The sequence below is a fragment of the Pelodiscus sinensis genome, chromosome 15 (assembly GCF_052426305.1).
Source record: "Pelodiscus sinensis isolate ZL-2025 chromosome 15, ASM5242630v1, whole genome shotgun sequence".
Lineage (NCBI taxonomy): Eukaryota > Metazoa > Chordata > Testudines > Trionychidae > Pelodiscus > Pelodiscus sinensis.
This window is the reverse complement of record NC_143066.1, coordinates 35,020,393-35,043,371: the sequence shown is the minus strand read 5'-3', so window position 1 is coordinate 35,043,371 and position 22,979 is coordinate 35,020,393. Positions and strand designations below refer to the sequence as shown.

Sequence of the window (22,979 nt, the reverse complement as noted above, 5' to 3'; positions counted from 1 at the left end):
GGCGCCCCGCCCGACGCGGCGCCCGCTGGGCCAATCAGAGCGCGCGGAGGCGTCGCCGGGAGGCCCTGAGGTAGGCGGCGGGGGCAGCCGGCGAGCGCCCGGGTCAGCAAGGCGGCCGGGCCGGCTCCCTGCAGCCCGTGACACGCTGGCGCCCGGGGACCCCCCCGAGATGCCGGTGCGGAGCGAGTGCTGCTGCCCGGGGGGAGCGCGGGGCCGCGGGGCCGCCAGCCTGGTGCCGCCGCCCCCCATCAACACGGCGCAGCCCGGGGTCGCCACCTCCCTGCTCTACAGCGGGGCCAAGTTCCGCGGCCAGCAGCGCAGCAAGGGCAACGCCTACGAGGTGGAGGTGGTGATGCAGGTGCGGCCCCCCCCCCCGGCATCCCCCGTGTCCCCCAGCGCCCCCTCGGGCGGGACCCCCACAGCCCCTCCCGGCGCCCCCCAACATCTCTCCCCTCTCGGGATCCCCCCCAGAGACCTCCCCAAAGCGCCCCTCCCCCACCCCCCCCTTCCCCCCCCCCCCAGAGACCTCCCCAAAGCGCCCCTCCCCCCGACACCCCTCTCGAGCCCCCCCCCCCTGCTTCCCTTTCTGGGCCCCCCCAGAGACCTCCCCAAAGCGCCCCTCCCCCCGCACCCCCTCCCCCCCTCCCCACCCCCCCGCTTCCCCCTCTGAGCCCCCCCTCCTCCCTTCCCTTTCTGGGCCCCCCCCCCCCCAGAGCCCCTCCCCCCCGCGCCCCTCCCCCGCCAGCGCCCCTCCCCCCCCACCCCGAGCCCCCCCCTCCTGCTTCCCTTTCTGGGGCCCCCCCAGAGACCTCCCCAAAGCGCCCCCCCCCCCCCCCCCGACACCCCTCGAGCCACCCCCTCCTGCTTCCCTTTCTGGGGTCCCCCCAGAGACCTCCCCAAAGGGCCCCTCCCTCCCCAGGGCATCCCCTCCAGTCCCACGATGCCGCCTTCTGCAGTTCTCCCACCAGGGATTCCTACCCCCCTCCCCCAGCATCTCTCCTCCTTGGGGCATCTCCCCTGAGCGTCCCTCGTCTTGAGGGAACCCTTCCACCACCACCCTGTAGCCCTTCCTGGGGCTCTCCTATGAGCGATCCATCCCCAAGTGTCTCTCCCTTTAGAGGAACCCACCTGAGCGCATCTCTCTGCTGTGAGGCACCCTCCCCCCTCCAGTGCTCCCCTGCACCTCTCCTGGGGTCCTCCCCCAGGGACACCCCCTAGAGTGCCTTCATTTGGGGACTCCCTAGTTTGTCCCTGTCTGCTGCTGGGGTCTTCCTAGTGGGACTTCCCTCGAGAGCATCCTCTGCTGCTCTCCCAGCAGCCTCCTCCTAGAGCACCTCTAGCATCTTCCCTCTCACTCTACCCTAGACTGTCTCCCAGGGACCTCCTGAGCAGCACCTCCCCCCCCCGCCGATTCCCCCAGTACCCCATGTCTCATCTTTTAGGGTCCTTTCTCTTGAGATCCCCCTATTCTCCTAGAGCACCTCTTGGGGATTCTTCTGTGCACTTCCTGCCCCACTGCGGCCTTCTTTGGAGGACCTCTGACCAGCAGAGCATGGACTTCTGTGCAACCCAGGCACTCACAGGCCCCCTGAGAACTCTCCTCCAATGACTACTCCATAGAGATTTCTCTCCCTAATTCCCCCATTTCACAGAGATCAAGAACCAACATTGGTACATGCAATATTTGATTTTAAAGCATCTTTCTTTCTCAGATTGGGTCCTTGATCCCTGAGATGTCCACAAGGACTGCCTTCCTTTATGTATCCATGTTGACCCCATAACATCCCCTCATGTGATTTCTCCATTCCTAAGGCACCCCTTCCCTCAAATTGGGACCTACTGCTCCTGAGACCTTTGTTTTGGGTCCCCCACTTCTAGGGAACTTCATCTTCAGAGATCAGGTGGGGACCCCAGACCAAATAGCACAGGCTGGGTCTGTGAGGTGGCTGTCCAGGGGAGGTTAGGGACCCTTCCTACCCAGGGAAGGCCTTCATGACTCCAGATGTACCCTGGCCCAACAGCACTTGTGAGGTGCAGGTGATGTGGGTGGATCCCGTTCCCCAGAACACCCTTTGCCCCCAATTTGGGTCTGAAACTCAAGAGTAGCTGTATAACAGAGAAGAACAATCTCTGATCTGGGCAAGGTAGGTGACACCTTTCTAGGGACCCATCAGGCCTACAGCCCAAATTGCCCCTTCCTGGAGCAGTGGGAGTAGAACAGAGTAAGTGAATGAAACTAGCTTGAGTCTTCTTCCCACAGCTGCAGTTGAGGAAGAAAAGCAGCTGGGACTGGCTGAGTGGGTAGTTGCATGGCAAGCCAGGCTACATCAAGAGGGCTGGGGAGGAAACTACTGCATCACATGCTTGTCATCTGGGTGTAAGCTGTTCTGCAGCCATCATAGACGCTGCCAAGCTGTGCACAGAAATTCAAATGACGCCCCCGGTGATTAGCAGAGTCCCACAGCTAGGCTTTTTGTTTCTACTGGTGGTGCACATCTGCACATCCCTCTGTGCACATATAAATGTATTCCGCACATGGTTGGAAAAGATTAGTGGAAATGTTGATCATAGGTGATTTGGCCCTGGGGGCTTGCATGGGGATTTCAGCCTTTCAGCCCTGAGATTAACAATCCCTGCATGTCTTGTCTCTGTCTTGGAAGTGTTTGGCTCTCACCGTGACAAGGGGACAATGGCTGTGCCTACTGGCATGTCAGCAGCACAGCTTCAAGGCTGCAGATGTGTCATTGTGGTATAGTGTAATCCCTTCTTACTGCAACAGGGCTTTTTCTGTTGTGGTAGTTAATCCTGCTCTGTGGGCTGTGGTAGCTAAGGCCAGGTCTGCCCAGCTGTGTTGCTCAAAGTATGAAAGATCCACATCCCTTAGAGATATAGATAAGTTGCCTGAACCCCAGTATTCTTCCATCGACCAAGCTACTGCGGCTCAGGGAGGTGGAACCTCCCATCTCTGTAGGGAATGTTTACACTGAAGCAGTGTCTTTATACCACTGTAGTGGTTGAAGAGAAGAGATAACCTAAGTGGACAGACACCTCGGTCTAAATGCTTCTACACTGGGAACTAGGTCATCTTAAATGCAGTGATCCAGTGCAAATCTTTCACTCCCCTCGGTCATATAGCTAGGTTGATAAATTGTAAGTGTGGACCAGGCCTTAGAGCAGGGGTGGGCAATAATTTTGGATGGGGAGGGCACTCCAAGATTTTGTTACGGGATTAAGGGCTGCATTTCTATAGAGATGGTGTGGGGTCTGGGGTAGAGGCTGGGTGAAGAAGGGATCTTAGGGGAAGAGTGTGGGGTGCAAAAGAGGGGTCTGAGAGAGTGTTTGGATGAAGGAGGGGGTTGTGACTTGGGGCAGGAGATTAGGGTTCAGGGTCCCAGAGGAGGTAGGGTGCAGGAAAGGATTTTGGCCTGGTAGAGGAGTGTAGGAGGAATTGCAGGGTCTGGGAGGGAGTTGTGACTGGGGCGGGGGGAGGTAGGGTTTGCAGAGGGTCTAGGTGGTGACCTGGGGCAGGGATTAGGGGGTGGGAGTACCAGAGGCAGGCTCTGTTGAGGAGGTGCTTACCTTAGGTGGCTTCTAGCCAGCAGCCCACCAGGGACCCCAAGGCAGCCTATCTGCATGTCGCAGCCCCAGGCTGCTCAGAACAGCTGGCAGCTCCCTCTAGGTGCCGCACACTCCAGCAAGGTGGATGAGGACTTCACATGCTGCCTCCACCCCCATCCAATTATCACAGCTCTCATTGGTTGGTTTCTGGCCATTGGGAGCTGTGGTGATTGGCCTGGGGTCAAGGGCAGCATGCAAAGTCTCCCCTTCTGTCCCAGCCAGGGGTGCACAGCACATAGAGGGAACCACCTGCTGTTTTGAGCAGCCTTGGGCTCCAGCAGGCAGGAAGCTGAATCAAAAGGCATAGCGGGCCAAATGTGGCCTGCAGGCATTAAAATGCCCACCCCTGCCTTAGAGCAAACCAAAGCAATCAGTCCCAGAAAGGTATGTAGCAAAAGCAGCTGTTGGGGGCCAGCTGTGCTGCAGCTTTCATTTGAGCTGATCACTTGTCTCTGCAGCCCTCCCATTCCTGTTGAGCGTGATTGTTTCTGGGTGCTTTATTTTTAGTTGTAGGCATTGGCATGATCACTGTGAGCAGAGCTGGCGAGATGTGGGATTGTGTATAAGCAGCAAGCCAGACATCTGATACACTCTCGCTATAAAACATGTGGCATGTTACAGCCCTGTTTCCAGCTGCCTTGCAAAAGAACTGGGGTTTTATATAATTAGAGCTAAAATGCTTTGGTCAGTGTTGTGGAACAAAGTCAAATTCCTGAGGTCAGCAGACGTAAGCACGTAAATCACATTGTCAGTCTTCACATACAGTGCTACATTTGTCAACAGCACAACAGTACAGCTGGTCCCCGACTTACGAACGAGTTACGTACCAAACACATGGTCGTAACTCGAAGTGTTCGTAAGTCGGGCCCCGTTCATTTAAATGCAACCGCGCTGTTCATAAGTCGGGGACCGGCTTATGAACGCTTAATGGGAGGTTTAGTTGTAAGTACAAATGGTCATAAGTTGACCGTTTGTAACTCGGGGACCAGCTGTACCTGGAACAGCTAGCTTCAGTGGCGTCCTCTCATGGCTGATCAACTTCACTGCAGCGCTTCTTCCCCCAAAGAATAGCTAGTCTTTTAGCTTAAACCCTGATGTTTTGTATATTGTCTGAAGCATGGAATTTGCTACAATTTTTCTGTTTATGTGCAGTGAAATACTGCGCTTAATTCGTTACATTTGGGAAGGATGAATCTTTCCTATTTATCTGGTTTTTCAAACTCTTTATTTGGCTTTGAGAACTGACCTCAGGATTTGAGGGCTTGCCAGCAGAAGTTTCTATAAAAGCTGCTGGCTTTTGAAAGGCTCTAGATGAAAGTATCCCAGTAATGAGGTGCTGCATGGCAAATAAAGTAAACATTCAGTAGTAAGCCCAATAAAAGAGCTGGAGTGGGGAAGAAATGAAGGCATTGGGGATGGGAGACAAGTATGTTTTAAGATATAATTTCAAGAGAGACTTTTCCACAGGGCAAAAATTCCAGAGAAGGTCCATGTGCAGCAACAATGGTATTACAGGTTGAACCTCTCTAGTCCGGCAATATCCATGGTCTGGCATGATTTTAGTTAGCCAGGTGTCCACTTACCTTGGGTATGGCCAAGTTTACCACGGCCCCGTAAAGTTTGCTTACAGCAACCAGTCCTGGCTCTGAGTCCTGTGCTGCTATTTAGCTCTAATTTACCCCCAACTGTCTTCTAAGAGCCCAGTAAGCAGTGGAAGTGTTGGTAATGCTCAGGGGGGGGGGGGGGTTTGTAAAAAAACCCACCACCACAACAACCAACAAAAAAAGAGAGAGAAAGGTGCCAGTACTCGGGTTGCCAGATGGTTTCAAAAAAAAATTTGATAAATGTTTGTCGAGCCCCCCTCCCCCCCCAAAAAAACCACATGCTGGGGAGTACCTAGGGAAACCTGGGAGATCAGGGCCGAAATGTAGTCGCGGACCCTTTAATTGCTCCGTGTCCCGAGCGGGCTTCCATCCAGCGCGAGTGCTACCAGGGCTGACTGGGGGCTGTGCCAGGGGAAAACAGCGAGTGCTCCCAAATAAAGGTGACGGTACGCTGTACTGGTGTGTACCATCACAAAAAAAGCACTGGTAATGTTACTAGACAATATTGATCTCCCATGGCCCAGCAAATTCCCTGGTTCAACACCAGTCAGTTCCTGAGGGTGCCGGATTAGAGACATTCAACCAGTATTTAGAAGGGACCAGGGCTTAGTGTCAGGTAAGTACAGAGAAGTTATTGATATATGTCAGGTTATGGAAGTGGTGAGGGATTAACTAACACTTGCCCTTAAAGCCAAGGATGAAACCAAAATTTCAGGTGGCAAGAAAGAAAGATTTGATTGAGAATGTTCCTTCTGTTCTTGTCACTCACAGATGTCTTGATTGCTGGTAGCATGTGTTTAGAACAGGTGACAGGCAAATCAGGAAAACTAGCTCTGTTGATGTGCTGTGACCTTGAGCAAACCCCTTGACTTCCGACTCAATGTCCCTTCTGTAAAACAGGGATGCTTACCCATCTTTGTAAAACATTTTGCGATCCTTGGGTGAAAGGTGCTGTACAAGTAGAACATATTAAGTGGCTGAAAGTACATGAAACATTCCCCAGCCTGCTTGTGGAAAAGGCAAAGTGGATACTTCTAAAAGATTTTCTCCTGAGTCCAGATACCGCTGTGTGATCAACATGAATGACCTATGAACAATGCTGGGCAATGCACTTCTGAACCATCCTTAACAAAACTGAGACTTTAAGATACAATGCACCAAAGTGTATTGGTCCAACTTGGGTATCTTGTTCTTGGACCCACACACTTATAGATTTTGTGTTCTCTGTCCTAGCATGTGGATATGGAAAACTCCTATCTTTGTGGGTACTTGAAGATTAAAGGCCTTACAGAGGTGAGCAGTTGTTACTAAATTCCTTTCCTATGCTCCATGGAAGTGATGGGGAGTCTCTGCTCCCATTTCTAGCTAGAGATATGAAGGTTAAAACCACGTAATTAAGAGGGCCATGGGTACCTTAATTGCCGCCTTTTGCTTTTTTTCACACACTATCAACCAACTAAATATAAGTGATTTTGTAGGAAGCTTAATTAAAAATTGTTTTAACCTGACAGTCCTCTGTAAAGGTTGATTGAAGAAGACCTGACTTTACACAGCCAATTAACTGGTGACAGCGTGTATCTTTGTTGTCCCAAACCTCCAGACAAGCTAGATCTTCCTGAAGTACTTCTCTCCACACCCTTCATGTAGGACCTGCCTGTGTTGACAGCTGACCTCTCTGGCATCCAGCAAAATGACTGGTTTAGCACGCAGATTGTTGGGTTTCTTTCTACCTCTGCATTCCTTTCCTCAGTTGCTTTGCTTACAGGCTTCTCCAGACACAGGCTTTGTATTTCAGCTGGTGATATGCGGTGGCTCATCCCTGTCGTAGAGCTTGCTGAGAACTTCCACACAGGGGATCTTTAAAGTGGATCATAGTTTCAGCATATGTGAGCAGGGCAAGCCTATCCAGCTTAATTCTTCTGTATGGCTTTGGCTGTTCTCTCTGTCACCTTTATCTTTAATTTTACCATAGCCTTTAATCCCTTCTTAAGGAGCAAATGTAAGGTGTGGGGAGTCAGCAGACCAATTGCAGGCAAGGGGACTGCTGTAGAAGAGATGAATTGAAGAAATGGGCTATGGGAGAGGTATATGGGAAGGGACATCCTGTTGAAAGTTCATGGGACAGCATAAAATAAGGTGTAAAGCAGAAGGGGGACATCAGACCAAACTTTCAGACCACTTTGTGCGGTTTGGTGCTGATGTCATTGTTTGCCAAAGTACAAGCCCGTATCAGTGTGTGTGTCCTGTTCTATACAGGGCCTGGGTTGGTTGGTTGGTTGGTTTGTTGGAAAAATTTCTTAATCTTTTTCATTCTCCTCCTAGGAATACCCAACCCTTACTACTTTCTTTGAAGGGGAAATAATCAGTAAAAAGCACCCCTTCTTAACACGGAAATGGGATGCAGATGAAGACGTCGATCGTAAACACTGGGTAACTCAACATATTGGCAACCAACTACAGAACTAAAACCACCCTAAACACGTTACCTATTTAAAGGGCATATGCAACAGGTTTTTCCAAAGAAAGAAACAAATGAAGGCTTTGGTGGTGGTGTATTTTTGTTGTCAATATACAAAGCCTGAAAAGTTCTCTTTTTGGCTTTTCTCCTGGTTGCTTTCTCTCATAAGGATTCTTTCCTGTCCTTTTTTTCCCCCGCCCTTACTAAGGTAGCTGTACTGATGTTGCTTTTCTCACTGTAACGGTGAGAAGTGACCAGCACCAACATGACCCAGCTTATTTGAAATTGGGAGAAGCTACTCTGGCACAAGCTACACTTGGATAAAGAGCAACACTGGTGACTTTCAGCAGTGCACTAAAATCTGTGCTGTTATGTCCGTGCAAGAATCACCAATGTAGGCAAGCCTGTAGATCAGAAATGTTCATACTGAACTTCTCTGGCTTGGCTGGATGATTTCTCTGCAGACTTTACAAGGGTTTCCAGCCACAATCTTGGATCTGTTCCTGAGAATGAATAATATGACTTCCTGGCTGATGGGGCCATGCCCAGAGTAACGCTTGGGGGTGGGGAGGGGAGTAGAAGAGACCAACACAGGAACCTATTCAGTAGAAGGAATTTCCGCCCCACTTCCTAACAGAACCTAGTGCTTCTGCTGAGGGAGAGGCAGGATAGGGGATTTCTGCCAGTCACCCTATTGTATGGAGGGCTTTGCTCCCCTCAGTGAGGGTAGATTTCACATGTTTACCTCTCTCAGGTATCAATCCCTTATTGTCTGCACTGCAGTGAGTTGCAGGTCTCTGCCCAGTGCATATAAGGAGTAGCTGTGTGCTTAGCAGTCCAAATGGGTTATATCCCAGAGTCTTACTTGCAGGTTGATCGAAGTCATTTCACAAACTGGGAGAGAGGGGGTGCATATCACAGTGGCAGGCCTTAGTTGTTGGAGCTGCCTCTGTCCTGTAGGGACAGAGGAAGGGACGTTAGATTTCTCCAGTCAAGTATTTTTGAGTTTTGTCTTTAACACTTTCATTACAAATATTCTCAATTGTTGGTGAAAGGTGCTGACTTGATGACCCTGAAAACTGAGAATCTTAAACAAAGAAGTCCTCCAAACTGTGGGGCATGCCCTCCTGTAGGGCATGGAGGAAATTTTTATTAGGGAGGGGAGGAGTGTGGCAGAGTCTAGGCCAGTTCCCGGGGCAGAAAAGGGGCAGGGAGTGAGCACCATGCAGCCCTGCTCTGCCTGACCCCACCCCAGGCCTTGTCCCTGCTCCTGTTGCTGTTAAAAGTCTGGTGTGGGGCTGGCAGGCTCTTTACCTGGCTCCATGCTAGGGATGTTAAATATCGGTTAACTGAATAGTCAAGTAACCTCAAGAATTCTTATCGATTAGTTGACTATTCTATAGTCCCCAGGGGTGGGGCCGGCAGCTGGTGTGCTCTGGCCTCACTTCAGAGGAGCACCCTGCCTCTATATCAGAGGCAGCAGCACGAGGTGGCAGCAGCCCCTGTCTAGGGTGTGTCTGAGCTCCCGGACCCAGTGCAAGCCAGAACTGGGCTAGGATGCCTGCCCGCCTGGCTCCTAATACACTTTAAATGCAGAGCCACAGGGGAGTAGGTCCCAGACCCATCACAAGCCAGGACTGTGCCGGGCTGCTGGCCAGCCTGCTAAAAAATGTACTGGCCGGGATTGGGGATTCATTAGTCTATAGCATTAACCTATATATGCTTTTGCCTATATCCCTACTCCATGCAACTCCCCAGAAGTGACTGGTATGGCCCGCCAGCTCCTAGGCATAGAAGTGGCCTGGGGAGGGGGCGCTGCTTGTTCTGCACCAGCCCCACATCTCCCATTGGCTAGGAACCATGACCAATGGGAGTTGCGGAGGCACTGCACAGAGCTGCTTGGTCACACTTCTGCCTAGGAGCTGAGGGACATGCCTAGAGCCATCATCCTGAAACGCTTTGTGCACCCTCTGCCTCAAAAAAGATCCCCTTCCTGCACCCACATTTCTGGACCCAGCCTAGAGCCCATACTCCTACAGTCCAACTCCCTGCCTCAGCTTGGAGCCCCTCCTACACTCCAAACTTCTCGGCCCCACCCCAGAGCTGCCTCCTGCACCCCAAACTCCTTGTTCTTGTCCTCACCCCACCCAGAGCTGATCCCTTCACTCCCTCCCAATCCCAACTCCCTGCCCCAGCCTAGAGAGAATGAGAGAGAGAGTGTGTTGGGTGGGGGGGAGATGGAGTGAGCAGGGGCAGAGCCTCAGAGAAGGGTTGAGGAAGGGAAGCAGGTCAAAGGTGTTTGGCTTTGTGCAGTTAGAAAGTTGGCAACCCTAGGCTTTGTAGGGGGTGGGAGGGATGACCCTGAACAGTTTGGAGACCACTGCTTAACAGCCGCACAGTTACAGGAGGAGTAGCTGTAGGGGTACAATCTTCAGCCAGCTCCCCATGGTTGCATGGCGCATTTCATCCCTACTGCCTCTACTGTGACTTGCCAGCAGAGGCTCCAGTAGCAGTAGTGGCTTTTGATAGGGAGGCCTGCCCTGGATCAAAGCGAGTTGCCTAGCTAGTCTGGCTGGAATCTGGGACATGGTAGTTTAGCAATCACAAATTCCCAAACTTGGAGATTAAAAACAAAAATCGTACTGGAATTTCTATTTCCTATTCCTGACCACGCAGGGTGCAGTTCCTAGAAACTCTTAACTGTTAACACATTCTTCCCTTCATAAACTTGGCTAACTTAAAGCTAGCTAGGACTACATTTTTGTTTTTCCTTTGTTTTCAGGGGAAATTCCAGGCCTTTTATCAGTATGCGAAAACATTTAACTCAGATGATTTTGATTATGAGGATTTGAAGAACGGGGACTATGTCTTCATGAGGTGGAAGGTAAAAAACTGAAATGTGTGGGTCCTTCGTGCAGAATGACATTCTGGGAAAAGTGTGTCTCTGGTAACACTAAGGATTTATCCCTCCGAGATTGAGACCGAATCCTCTTAAAAATGGCGCTGCTGTCAAGTTATTCTGCACCACTCAACACATGTAGGCAGATGGAAGGAATAAAAGATGCTTTTTTGGCAGAGACACATAGGCTACCTCTAGACGGCATCCCTCTGTCGGCAGAGGGATGCAAATAAAGCACTTTGAAAGTGCAAATGAGCCTGAGATTTAAATATCCCGGGCTTCATTTGCATACTCACGTTCTGGCGCTGTGCCAATCATGCGCCATTTAGAAAGTGAAAGTGCCGTGTAGCCGCGGTTCTGCCGACAGCGGGGAGCTTTTCCGACAGATCCTGTACTCCTCAGCAAAGGATCTGTCGAAAAAGCTCCCCCGTCGGCAGAACCATGGCTACACAGCACTTTCACTTTCTAAATGGTGTGTGATCAGCACAGTGCCGGAACGTGAATATGCAAATGAAGCCCGGGATATTTAAATCCCGGGCTCATTTGCACTTTCAAAGTGCTTTATTTGCATCCTTCTGTCGGCAGTCTGGAGGTAGCCACGCTGTATAGCCCACGGGTGGCCAACCAGTTAGAGATGAAGAGCCAAAATAGCTGTGGATAGAGTGCGAAGAGCCACGTTATATATTTATTTTTATCTATATATAGATAGATAGATATAGATATAGTACACAAAATGTAATGATAAAAATAACATAACAGGACATTTGGGGGACGGGGGGAATAAAAAAGTTCTCTAGTCACTTAAAAAAAATTCATGGCCAGTCCATAGATCTTCAAAGAACTTGACAAGGAACAAACATCAAATTTAAAAAAAACAAACCTTCAAAAATACAGTAATATTCTCACACTTTTTAAAAAAAAAAAAAAAGCATCCCCCCCATGTATTTTAAATTTAACATTACTGCCCTATTATGTCCTGTTAGTTTTTTTTAAATTAAACTGAACTGAGAGGTAAATTAGCACAATTTGAAGTGCCTGTTTCACTCCAGCTTGTTGACCTCTGCAATGGTTTCCTCATTCTTTTTTACTTACGAAGATTATGGCTTTTTTTATAGTTCTAAAAATTCAAGTCTGTCCCAGATTGCAAATATGAGAGGTTCAAAAACAATAAGGGAGAGACTCGTATCTCAGAATAATTGCTTCAGCCTGGCAAACAATAGCCTTTGAATTTCCTTTTAAAAGAAACACAGCGTAAACCAGGTACATGCTGATTCTTTTTTTTTTTTTTTTTGGCCCTGGAATTTAAATGACATCTGTGTTGGCTGCCTTAATCTGCATCCATGAAGACTTTGAGTTTAAGGTGCTTCAGCCCCCCCCTCCCCGTTTTAATCCAATGTCCCACTCTCCCGCAGAGCCATGCACCCTCAGCCCCCTGCTCTAACCCAATCCCCCTTCTCTCCCCCAGAGCCGGACACCCCCATTCTAACCCAATGTCCTCCCCCAGAGCCAGGCACCCCCAGCCCCCGATTCTAACCCAATGCCCTTCTCCTCCCCCAGAGCAAGGCATCTCCAGCACTGCACTGCCTTCCCCCCTCCAACCCAATGCCTGGGTCCTGGTGCCACCGCCACTGCAATGCACTTCTCTCTCCAGGTGCTGGGGTGTGTGATGATAGGGGAGAAAACAGGAAAATGCAATTGTAAGCCCCAAATTGGCAAGTGGAAGAGCTGAAACTATTCCTGATGTGCTCTTTAAAATAAGCTGAGTTGCAAATAGACAGTGTCCCTTTAAGAATGTCATAGTGGCAATCTTGTAAAAAGGTACAATGGTCACTACATACCTGCTGAATAGTCCCGTTGGTCCATGTTGGTATGTCAAAAAAAGTTCACAGCTCTGAATGCCATTCTCAGCCACATCTTTATTCAATTTCCAGTGCTTGATCCCTCTGTCTTAGAACATGTGCAAATCTGCAACCCAAGACTTCCCACAGGCAAAGGTTCAAACCTATTTTGAATACAAACCTCTGTTACCTTTTGTGCAGGAGCAGTTCCTTGTTCCCGATCACACGATCAAAGACATCAGTGGGGCTTCCTTTGCTGGGTTTTATTACATCTGCTTCCAGAAGTCGGCAGCATCTATAGAGGGCTATTACTACCACAGGAGTTCAGAATGGTAAGGAGAGCTCCCTTCCCTTCTGTGTGCTGAGGGGTCTAGCAATGTATGAGCTCCTCTGTCCCAGTCCAGGGATTGGAGGTAGGGCCTTACTGTGCTCCTGATGGAACAATGTTCCTTCAGCCCCTCTCGTGCATGGTTAGGTCAGCTGGAGGTGCTAGCACCAACATTGGAATAAAATACTACCCATTCACGTTCCTGTCACTACTCATGGAGCACAGTAAAATAGAGGTCAAAAGATCTGAAGTGTAGGAGGAAGGCAGCTGCTAAGAACTATTGCTACATGTCAGCAGCTTTTCTTTCCCTCCTTCTGCCAGTCTGGCATGGTACTTACTGTTTGCTACCCAAGTGACTCATTCTTCAGCTGCCCGCTGTTGAGAGGGAGCAGTGACTTGTGTTACACGTTATGGTGTAGCAAAAAACCACCTGACATCTTGAGATGAAAATACTGTGCACTCTGGTGCTGGAGATTCACTTTTATTTTCTTCCAGATTGACTTTCGGGCTGTTTCCTTTCCCCACTTACCCTGTTAGACACTGGGCATCAACACACCATGCTGCCACTTAGCTGCAGGGCTCACCAGCCGTGTTCCATGTAATGGCTCTTCTGCAGCCATTCAGGAGAGACTTCAGTGCTGCCCTGCTAATTTAGCAGAGGGCCCACAGCTAGATTTTTTTTCTACTGCTGAACACATTGGCACGTGCCTCGGTGCACCTAACAAATCTTATTCTGCACATGGATGGAAAAGATTAGAGGGAACATTGCTCGCCAGCAGGTCAAAGTCATGTCTCATGTCTGCCTCCTGCACTTGGCTCTTGCTCAGTGCTGAACCTTTGGGGGTACTGTTTGATCTTGTGAACAGGGTGTTCTTACTGGCTATAACACTGTCACTGTATTAATACCCCCATCTTGGAAACACCATACTAATAACTGTTGTGAAGCCTTGTGGCAAGTAGCTGCTAACTCGGCCCTTTCAGTAACTCTGGGCATCAGTAGCTCCTCAGGAAGCTACACCTGCCGTACGCCAGAACATCCCCCTTCCTTCTTTACAATCCAGAAATCCCTGTAGCACATACGGAAGGAATGGAGGAACCACCACGCAAGGGGCTCTTTCTGGAACCAAATTGCTGACCTGGTTGTGCCATGCGGTGCTGCTACAGCTTCAGTCCACCCTGATCCTGATCAGTGGAGTGGAGGCTGCCTGTGGACTCAGAAAACTTGTGCTATGCCCAGTCTTCTGCACTAGAAGTCACAGACTTCTCACATGCTTGCTCCCCTGCTAGGGTAAATAAGGCTGGGGGTTTGAGCGGGAAACAGCAATGCAGGATTGGCCTCCCCTGTCTCTCACCTCAGTTTCCCTGCACCCAACACTCTGCATCTGCCCTGGGGGGGTGGGGATCAGCTGCAAAGTAGGCATCCATGGAGGAGGCTGGCAAAGACCTTTAGAAAAGAGAGCAAAGAAACGGCTAGGCCTGTATTTCAGTAAGCAACAGTCCTACCTGCCACAGAGATGTTAGGCGATTGGGAATGGCTGGGATATCTGCACAGCAATGAATGGAATGGTCTAAGAGTCTGAAGAGCTCTTGGTGTAAGTTGGGCTGCTTCTCTCTGGGTGTAACCAACGCTTCAGGTGAAATGTTTTGAGAGTTGTAGCAAAATACAAACAACTGTAGACAATCCAAAGTAGTGGGACTCTCAATCAGGGTTCAATCAAGGAAGCAGGTTTTAGGGTTTGCTTCATTCTGAAGTTGAATGGTCAGATCCTGAAGTATAACCAGCTGAACAGATGTAGGGCCCAGGGAAGTGGTCTGTTGTGTCTTGTCATCGTCTCTCCTCCTTTTCCTTCCTCCCAGGTATCAGTCTCTGAACCTAACTCATGTCCCTGAGCACAGTGCACCCATTTACGAGTTTCGATGATGGGCTGACGGAATGATGCCAAGAGAAAACAACCCGGGCAAGAGAGAGCGTGAGCTGCCAGGAGAGCTGTGTCCCTGTCGGAGCTGGGGGGAGGGGAAGGGACGGGACACGCGCTTCTCTTCTGTCCATCGGACTTGTGAAAGAAAGCATGAATGTCAGCCCAGCCGACCCAAGGAGCGTGGCTGCAGGAGCTGGCGTCTCCTTCCTGTGGCAATTTGATCTTTAATCTGGTTTTAAAGCTACCTTTAAATGCACTTTCTTTTTGCACAGCTAGTTTCTTTATCACTGAAATGCCCTCCCCGCCCCCATCCTCTTCTAGAAGTTTAGTCCTAGCTGGAATCAACACCATGCCCTCTGAGTAATAAGAAAACATAAGCTCAGCACTTATGGTTTCGTGTTACATCCCAGTTGAAATACAAAGAACTGCGGCCGTTCACGTTTGTCGCTCTGACAGCTCTGCTGCTTCTTGAGCCTGGGCGTGTCAATGCATTAGTAAGGCTTTTCCTAGCAGAGAGAACTGCTGATCTGCAGAGTCCATTACAGCAGCATTTGGCTGAGACAGACAAGTCTTGAAGGCCTAATGAATCTTCAGCTCCTACTGGCTAATGAGGTTAGCCAGAGCTGCAGATCTCTCAGGAACGCTAGCCACTTCTGAGCTGCAAGCTGTTCCTTTGTCTGGATATGCCAGGGGGAATGGATTAAAGGCAAAGACTTCCAGGTCCTCAGTAGAAGTGGATCTGAGCTCTGCTTACTAAATGTATATTTGCTCTTTACTTAAGGGTGAAACAATAAAAAAGACTTTTAATACATATTTTTATGGTTCCTTTTCCCAAGGACCCTATGGCAAATGCACAATTATTCAGAATTACATTTTACTGTTTTCACATTGAAAACGGTGAATGTCTATGTTAGTTTTTATATATATATATATATGTATGTAATCAACCAGCAGCTTTGGAAAAATCATCCTGGTACAAGTGTTCAGCAGCACTGCAGAAATGCTATTGAGCTGCTTAGCATTTGTGCCTTCTCTTCATGCTATATACCAACATCACTGCTTGATTCCGTTATGCCAGGCAAAAACAGTGGCTGTCCTACAACTTTGAAATGTTCAAATGAAATAACTTAAGGCTTGTGTGCCAAAGTGTGCGCGTGTATGTGTGTGGGGAGGGTTTTTTTAAAAAAAGTTGGCATCAGTTGTGTATTTAAATATGACACTCTTTGTGTGCAGGGCTTTTGTGAGACAACTTAACTTGCTTTTTTTGGACAGTTTTTTTTAAAGCTATTAAGAAAAGGGAGATTTGTACCAACAGAGCACATCAGTTTTTAAGAATGTTTGTCACTTGCAATCAAAAAGCAAAGCCCTTCACTTACTGAGTGCTGAGTTGTTGAACTAATTTTTCCTTTTCACAGTGTCCATATTGTATCTTGCAGAGGCTGATCTGATCTGTAAGTTTAATGGGAAAGCATTCAGGTCTCAGTGGGCTCACTTCATGTATTCCACATTGAGAACTTGGTTTATTTTGTTTAAGAAAATGAACCGGTTTGATCTGCTCGGTGACACAGCTTTCAAAGTTTTGTCCTGTGGCCCTGTTTCTCCTAGCTGTCCCCTATCTTTCAAACAAATTTGGGAAAAGTTGCCTGATCAGGCAAGGAGTAAGTTTCCATCTTAAGGTTTAGATGAGACCATCTGGTATATTGAAAAAGGTGAAGGATGAAGGAACTTAAGTTCTTGTTGGTCTTGATTAATAGCAATGATGGAGTTAACAAATGGTTTGAAGATGCCAAAATGATCTCACACCAGCTAGAGGACAGAGTAGGCAAGAGGTGTTTTATCTAGGTCTACTGTTCTGATGATGCAGTGATAAGACACCTTGACAGTACAGGGGTTGCTGGCTCACTCCTGTGTACTGGGTGGGGTTTGTCCTATGTCAGAGAAGGCTGTTCTGGCCACAGGGTATGAATGGACCATTTTTGTCTGTTTGCCGAACTAAAACTGATCAGGCTCATCTACGGTAATGTAACAAACATTATATTTGCAAATACTTGTAATCTGTTAGTAGTTCTGTGCCTGCAGAGCTGTGTGAAATGCTGTCACTGATGTCTGAACTAGCATTGTGACAATTATGGTTAGGCTTTAACTTTCTAAACATTGTGGTGGCCACATGCAGAAACCAGGTTGCAGGTCCCAGGTGTCATCTAATAATTGGGAAACTCTCTTAATGTGTTATCTAAACCACTGAGACTTGATGTTTTAGAGGGGGGATTTGGGATGGAAGGAGCTCCTTTTCCCCTCACATAAAGCATATTTCAGCTGAAATCCAAAAGTTGCAAAGGAGTGAAAATGTTTTAAGGAATTGTCTTACATTCAGAAAAGTAGAAGCGTTTATTCTTTAAGGCCTTGATTTGCTTGTTTTTTTTTTCTTCTGAAACTGTTTAAGCTAAGAGGAAATGCTCTTAACTATGTTGCATTGTGATGAAAGAAAGCTAACCGGTAAGACCTCTTGGGGAGAGCAAGTGGGAGGCTGGATTTGATGTCTTGTGAAAGGCTTTTTTTAAACTAACTTGGGTGCAGAGTATGAACATATTTATGATCAGTTGTGGAAAAGGGACTGGAAGAAGTATTTTGCAGAGCTATCAACGTCCAAATTAAAAAGAAATGTATTTTAAGGAGCGCTTGTGTGTGTGTGTTTGTAAATCAAAACAATTTTTGTTTCTGAGGAACAGCAAGTTGCATCTTGCTGATCAGGCTTATGGCTGGAGAATCCAATAAGCCACTGACTGTCTTAAGTGAATTACACTGGCTTTAATTGGAATAGAACATCAAGCAGAAAATCAGTTAACAATCAAGTTGCATCACTAGAAAGTTATTTTTAAAATTATTCCAGATTGTTAGCTTTATGTAGAACTACTAAGCAGCTGACCTAGCCTCCTCCTTGGCTTCTTTCTCAAAGCAACAGAGATTGGCAGTTGAAAAACGTGCTGGCCCCTCTCTCTCTCATTGATCCAGGCCTTAAAGGTACAATGCTGACAGCACAGCTCTTACAGTTCCATCCAAACTTGGAACATGGCCACTTCAGGAAATTAAGCTCTTTAATTTCTTTACATGTTTTGCTGTTCTGGCTTAATTTTTTTTCCTGGAAAGACTGGAAAATGTTCTGTGGCTTGCTGACTTAATAATGTTAATATTAATCTGTTTGCTGTTTCTCTAGTGATTGTGTGGAGATGTGCTAACAGATTATCTTCTTAAAGCCCATGGTCACATTCCTAAATACTGGTTTTCCTCCTTATCTTGGCATCCTGTTTAAAGTTTCAGAGCTTTATGACTAAATCAAAATGTTAATGGGCTACCATCTAAACTCTTAGCACTTAACATTTAATTGTAATATGTTTACAACTCGGTGGATTGATTTAAAACACCAAGAGAAAATCATTGATTTAAATCAAGTTTGCCACTGATACTACTTCACATACTACTTAAACAATGGTGTAAATCTGATCACTACAATTTGTTAATTTATAACTCAGTATGGCATTTTACAGCATCTAGGAAGGTGTACTTTATATAATCTTTTAGATAACTTGATATTTATTAATTTAAGAAATAGTGCATAATATGCAAGCTACAGTACATAATATGCAAGCTGCAGATGAAGCAGCAGTACATTAGGAATGGTAAGAACTAAATCACACACAAGCAAAATAGCGCACATTGTATTAAACTAAGCTATAAATAGTTTCAAGGGGTAGCCATGTTACTCTCTAACTTTAAAAACAATGTGAAGTCCTGTTAAAAATTCTGGGTTCCTGTTATCTCCATTGCAGCCTCCAGCTCATCTGACATGGATTTTACTCACGAAAGCTCATGATGCTATATATATTTTTGTTAGTCTCTAAGGTGCCACAGGACTACTTGTTGTTTTGAAATCTTAAATGTTTCATATTTGCAATTGCAGCAGTCTCTTGGCTCAGTTGCCAGCTGACAGCTGTCCTTAAACTATTAATTTTCAAACTTTATTAACTATGACAGACAGGGAATCATAGCACTAAATATATGGTGTCCTTAAAACATCTACAACTAGCTTTCATCTTCTCCACTCCTCCTATCATTTTTATTCATAAACTGAAACAGAAATACGAGTTTTCCTGCTTTTTCACCTCCCAGTTGATTTCTTGACTTTGAATGATGAATATATTCTTTCTGTGCCTGCAGAGGAAGCTACTGCTTGAAAAGTTGGCTTAGCAACTGAAGAAACTATTTCAAGGTGCCTGGCTAATGATTTCCACCAATTGAAGGGAGTGACTTTGTTCAAAACCTCATCAGTAAACATGTACTGATTAAATGGTTTCCCTCCATCCCTGAAATTTATTATGACCAGCATAACTAAGGAGTGATATTTTCTTCAGAAGTTAGACATATCTATTTTTATATCTGGAGTAGAGCATATTCACAAGAAAATAATGTGGAGTTAGTGCTTGATTTACTTGCTGCTTTATTGCCTGCAGTTTAACTTTCTACTGAGGTATTTCTTTTGTCAATATCTCTTGAAGTGCCTTTCAAATTTCAACAGCATTAACAGTGTAGCAGCAATTTCTCTGAAGTTTAAGGCTATTGATATACAAAGCATATATCCTCTACATGCCTCTCTAATCCAGTGTTAGATCTTTGGATGAGACACTTCCATCTATTTAATCGCGGCTTTCTTCGCAAAGTTTTATGAGAACAGGCTGGTTCTTAATAAATTGTTCAAAACAATCAACCACAGAATTCCTTTGAACATCTTGAGGGAGAATTAGTTGGGATCTTTCTACTCTCTTCAGGGAAGCTGAAGCAATATGGTTGTTACGGAATTGACTAGAACAATATTGTCTGTTATTCCTGGAGAAGACAGAATTAAGTCTTTGACTAAAAGATGCATTAAATGGCAACTGCAGCCATATGTTAAGGAGCATCTTTCTGTTTCTTCTAAGTATCTTCTCATCTTTGCTCAAAATATTCCTAGAAGCCATGTTTTTTCTGTGGCAAAAGTGTGGGGGAACATAGGAAACTGTGTATATCTTTTGACCTTGCATTGGAAAGGAAGGTAGGATTTGTTTGCTACCATTTTGTGGCATTTCCCCAAGACAATAAAGAACCAACATTTTTCCTCCCAGTAATCATCCATATTAGTCTATATAAAAGCATGTTACTCCTTGATAGACTACAGCAGTGTTTCCCAATTTTATTTGGCCACGGAACCCCTTTAAACTTGAAAGAATTTCGCAGAACCCCTAATAACAGTCTTGTATATGTAGCAGGGTGTCAGAGCAAGCTGGGAATGCGGGGTCTTGGTGGGGGAGGGGAGTGAGGGGGATTTGGGTGCGGTGTCTGGGCACGAGAGGGGACTCTTACCTGGCTTGGCATCCTGCTGTAGCAGGGAAAGCCTCCAAGCAACATGCTCTTGTTCTCCTAGCAGGGGTGCGGGAGAAGGGAGCTCAGTTTCCCCCCTGCCATGTAGTGAGGATCTCAGCGCAGCTGCAACACTGTCAGGCTTCCCACTGGCAGGGCTGGGGTGGTGGTGGTGTAGAAACCCCGACCTTCCCCGCCAAACCAGACTCTGCTGCTTCCCCAGCAAGATGGGGAGAGGTGCGGGGGGGAGAGAGCGGCAGCGCATGGGGGGCAGTGAGCCCAAGCATGCCCCGGGGGGGAGGCAGCAGAGTCAGAGTGCCACCTGAGGTTGGGGGGTGGGCAAAGCCCCAGCTGAGTTCCGTGTGCACAAGCGGCAGTTTAAAAATGCCGAGGTCTGGGAGTTGCTACTTGGCACCTCAGATCCAGCTACCCCTTCCCTCCTGGCAACAGTGGCTGCTGTACAAGCTGCTGCCTGCACACGAGGAGGAGGAGGCTGTGTGGCATCAAAGGCCCCGTGGGAAAGGGGCAGTCCTGCAGGGTGAGGAGGGGGCTGTGCGGTGGTGGGGCAGCTGCAGTGGGTGGTGGAGAGGACAGAGCAGCACGCCGCCAGAAGCCCACCCCCGCCGGCACAGCTCCAATGGGAGCTGCCTACGGGCTATGCAGGGGGTGGGGAAGTAGAATTTTCTCACGGAACCCTTAGTTACACTTCACGGAACCTCAGGGTTCTGCGGAACACCATTTGGGGGAAACAGGCCTAGAGAAAGAAGAATCATAAAATACTAGAATTGGAAGGGACCTTGAGAGGTCATCAAGTACAGTCCCCTGCTCTCATGGCAGGACCAGGCACTGGGGTGGGGAACCATTTTTGGGTCGGGGCCGCTGACTAGGGATGTAAAGGAGTAGCTGTGTAGTTGACTACTCACATTTCCTGCCCCCCCCCCGCTGCCTCTGTATCAGAGGCAGCAAGGGAGGGGGAAGCAGGAGCCAGCTTAAAAGCTGGTCCCCCCAGCACTTTCTCTGCAGTGCCACCTGCCCCCCTGCGCTGCTGCCTCTATCGGGCTACCTCTTTCAGGCTATCTGCCTACTGGGCTCTTGCTACAGTTCAAAAGTGGAAGCCCCACAGGGAGCTTCCTTTTGAAATGTACAAGAGCCCCGGTGCCTCAGCCTTTGAAATGTATAATAGCCCCAGGGCTCTTGTACGTTTCAAAAGCAGAAGCCCTGCAGAGAGTGTGGGGCTAGCAGGGACTCACCCACTGGCCCCGTGCTCCCTGTGGTGCCTCAGCCTTTGAAATGCAGAAGAGCCCCAGCAGGGCTCTTGTACAAATCAATAGCAGAATTGCAGCAGAAGCAGCACAACCAGAGACTGCTTTAGTCCCTGCTCATGCTGTTTCCCACTGTGCCTCTACCTTCCCTGCCCCTGTGGAGATGGTGCTGAGGGAAATCCCTCAGCACCATCTCCTGCTCCTCCCCTTTTGCTGCCTCTCTCTGATAGAGATAGCAAGGGGGGAAAGTGACTAGTTGCATCACTAGTCAAATATCCAGTAAACTTCCACTTATTGGATAGTTGACTAGTCTCTTACATCCCTATCACAGACCAGAGCCTGTGGGGGGAGGGAGGGGGCTAGTAGATCTGTGTACTCCAGCCCCACAAGGGGATGACGGGGATGAGGCTGGAGCACCAGCACTGGCTCCCCAATGCTGGAGGAGAGTCCTGAGTCTCAGGGGCTGGATCCCGGCAAGCCAGGGGCTGCAGCCGGCCCCTGGGTCTTAAGTTCCCCATCTCTGATCTAGTCATCCTTCACAGATGTCTGACTAACCTGCTCTTAAATATCTCTAGTGATGGAGATTCCACATTCTCTCTCTAGGCAATTTTAGTGCTTAATCATCTTGACAGTTAGGAAGTTTTTCCTAATGTCCAACCTCAACCTCCTATGTTGCAATATTAAGCGCATTGCTGCTCATCCTATCATCAGAGTTTAAGGAGACTATTTTTTCTCCTTTCTCCTTGTAACACCCTTTTAGGTACTTGAGAACTGCAATCGTGTCCTCTCTGTCTTCTCTTTTCCAAACTAAACAAACCCAATTCTTTCAAAAATCTTTAAACAGAAAATAGTCCTGTAGCACCTTAGAAACTAACAAAAAAAAATGTAGATGGTATCATACCTTTTCGGGAGCATGACCCACAGTCTTCCCTCAGGTCATGTTTTCTAGACCTTTAATCCATTATTGTTTCTTTTCTCTGGACCCTTTCTATTCTGGCCACATCTTTTCTGAGACATGGTAAGAAATGTGCTGAAAGCTCCAGTTGAGGCCTAATCAGCATAGAGTGGAGTGCAAGAATTACTACTTGTGTCTTGCTCATGACACTCCTGTCAATACATTGCAGAATGTTTGCTTTTTTTTTGTAACTGTGTCAGTGACCCACATTTTACTTGTGGTCCACTATGACCCTTAGATCTGCCTTACTCCTTCCTATACAGAATGAGAAGTGACTGTGTGAAACAGATTGTTCTTCCCACAAGGGAACTTCCTTTCTAGGAAAAGATCCTACAGGCTGGGATCTGGTGTCCTGCTCCAAGCACAGCTGGGATTCATTGGGCTCCTGGTGCATAAAGCAAGTTAAAAGCCATCTGCCCAAACAGGGGCTTGAATCCTTAACTCTTGAGTCTGATGCTCTGCCCACTGAACTAGTTGGGTATCTTGTGAGTAGTGTTGCTGTATCTGCTTAAGTGCTAATTATTTAAGTACCCTTTCCATAGGGAGGTAAAATCCTGTTTAATTAGTTAACCAGTTAATTTATTAAAGAGGGTGAGGGGGCCACAGTAGCCTCTGCCTACTTGGCCCTGCCACAGGCAGGGGCTGTTCTGACTGCTGAAGTGCCTCTATCTGCTGTGGTCATGAAGCTGCTCCAGACCCATTATTTA

At 47.8% G+C, this 22,979-nt stretch overlaps 1 protein-coding gene across 2 annotated transcripts; it reads left to right on the top strand.

Annotated features, from left to right (window-relative positions):
* The first annotated feature begins 39 nt into the window (after window positions 1–39).
* GID4 (GID complex subunit 4 homolog) lies at window positions 40–17,340 on the top strand. 2 transcript variants are annotated; one of them, XM_075899743.2, is made up of 6 exons: window positions 41–358; window positions 6,456–6,515; window positions 7,545–7,652; window positions 10,463–10,564; window positions 12,619–12,749; window positions 14,603–17,340. In XM_075899743.2, exons 1-6 carry the CDS (start codon window positions 170–172, stop codon window positions 14,664–14,666), a joined length of 654 nt encoding a protein of 217 aa, XP_075755858.1. In that variant the 5' UTR covers window positions 41–169; the 3' UTR covers window positions 14,667–17,340. The 2 variants fall into 2 exon arrangements, with proteins under 2 accessions (XP_089625439.1, XP_075755858.1); XM_089769313.1 differs by lacking the exon at window positions 6,456–6,515 and having other exon boundaries at window positions 40–358.
* Window positions 17,341–22,979: the final 5,639 nt, after the last annotated feature.

Excerpts from the sequence above, each read along its gene's own strand:
- GID4 (XM_075899743.2), top strand. The coding sequence starts at position 170 with ATGCCGGTGCGGAGCGAGTGCTGCTGCCCGGGGGGAGCGCGGGGCCGC. Across the intron at positions 10,565-12,618 it reads ATGTCTTCATGAGGTGGAAG|GAGCAGTTCCTTGTTCCCGA; the intron begins GTAAAAAACTGA and ends CCTTTTGTGCAG. Across the intron at positions 12,750-14,602 it reads TACCACAGGAGTTCAGAATG|GTATCAGTCTCTGAACCTAA; the intron begins GTAAGGAGAGCT and ends CCTTCCTCCCAG.